Source organism: Poecilia formosa, unplaced genomic scaffold (genome assembly GCF_000485575.1).
Source record: "Poecilia formosa unplaced genomic scaffold, Poecilia_formosa-5.1.2 Scaffold220, whole genome shotgun sequence".
Taxonomy (NCBI): domain Eukaryota; kingdom Metazoa; phylum Chordata; class Actinopteri; order Cyprinodontiformes; family Poeciliidae; genus Poecilia; species Poecilia formosa.
The window spans coordinates 307,502-308,649 of NW_006800159.1; the positions used below are offsets into that span (position 1 = coordinate 307,502).

General features: G+C 33.4%; 1 protein-coding gene across 2 annotated transcripts in view; it reads left to right on the top strand.

The window, feature by feature from the left end:
- Window positions 1–763: 763 nt before the first annotated feature.
- The window catches only part of rpain (RPA interacting protein), a 5,941-nt gene continuing 5,556 nt past the window's right edge, over window positions 764–1,148 (top strand). Inside the window, exon 1 of one of the 2 annotated variants that reach the window (XM_007568277.2) lies at window positions 764–956. In XM_007568277.2, the coding sequence (XP_007568339.1) occupies window positions 885–956 (72 nt within the window). In that variant the 5' untranslated portion in view covers window positions 764–884. The remainder of the gene's footprint in view (window positions 957–1,148) is intronic. The other variant, XM_007568276.2, reaches the window with a different exon arrangement.

Below are 1,148 nucleotides of genomic sequence, written 5' to 3' on the forward strand. Positions count from 1 at the left end.
AACATGGTGACAGTTTTAACAAAAATGTACAAAACATATTTTCTTTTTTATAAAAGTTACACACTGCAGTTTTAAAGGAATGTTTTCTATCAAAGTGGAACGTTTTCCTTATATTTGGCTATATGGGGAATGTTCAAGTAACCTTCATGTCCGTTTATTCACCCTTGATCTGATAATAAACTCCTTTATCATTTTATGGAAACTTTTCATACACAACAATAGATTCCTTAGATTTGGACCAATGGTGTCCAAACTTTTTGTCCTAAAGGGCAAAACTGAGAAAATTTAACTACAGGCATGCCACAAAATTCATTAAATAAAAATCCCAAAAATTATTTATCGTGATTTTTCATTTCCTCTCTTTTTTAGCTTTACCCACTCAACAGGAAATACAGCTTTTATAAAAATCTGTATAACTAAAGATTTAAAACATAAAAATGGCTTCAGACTGAGTAAAGTAAATTAATCGTTTTCTATTTTGTTGGCCTTTTTTTTTTTAACTTTTCTTGAAACTGCTGTGAATCTCTTCAAAATGTTAGGCGGACCTTAAACTCATGGAAAACCAACAGCAGCATGCTTATATGAGAACTGCATGGACTTAATAAACTTAATTATCTTTATTTATTTATATATTATTTTTTCCTTAATCCTTCATCTTATTTTACCTTTCTTTGTTTAAACTTGAAATTGTATCGTTTTCAACATTAAATAAAGTTCTGGGTAAAAAAAAAAAAGAAAGAAAGAAAAGAACTACATATTCCATCACGTCTTTCTCGGTGTTGCAGGTCGACTTCCGGGACAGGAGGTTAAATAACTGAAATCTTGTGTTTCAGAAGTCTCCCCGTCCTTAAAATGTAACTGTGTGTCCTGTTATAAGGCTGTTCATGGACGCTTTGGACCGACACCGCTCGCTTTACAAAGGAACCACTCCGCCATGGAAGGAAACTTACCGGAAGGTTCGCTGGAAAACGTTAACACTAGCTTCTGTTAGCATGTTGTCATTCTGTTTTTAACACTAGCTTCTGTTAGCATGTTGACGTTCTGTTTTTAACACTAGCTTCTGTTAGCATGTTGACGTTCTGTTTTTAACACTAGCTTCTGTTAGCATGTTGACGTTCTGTTTTTAACACTAGCGTCTGTTAGCATGT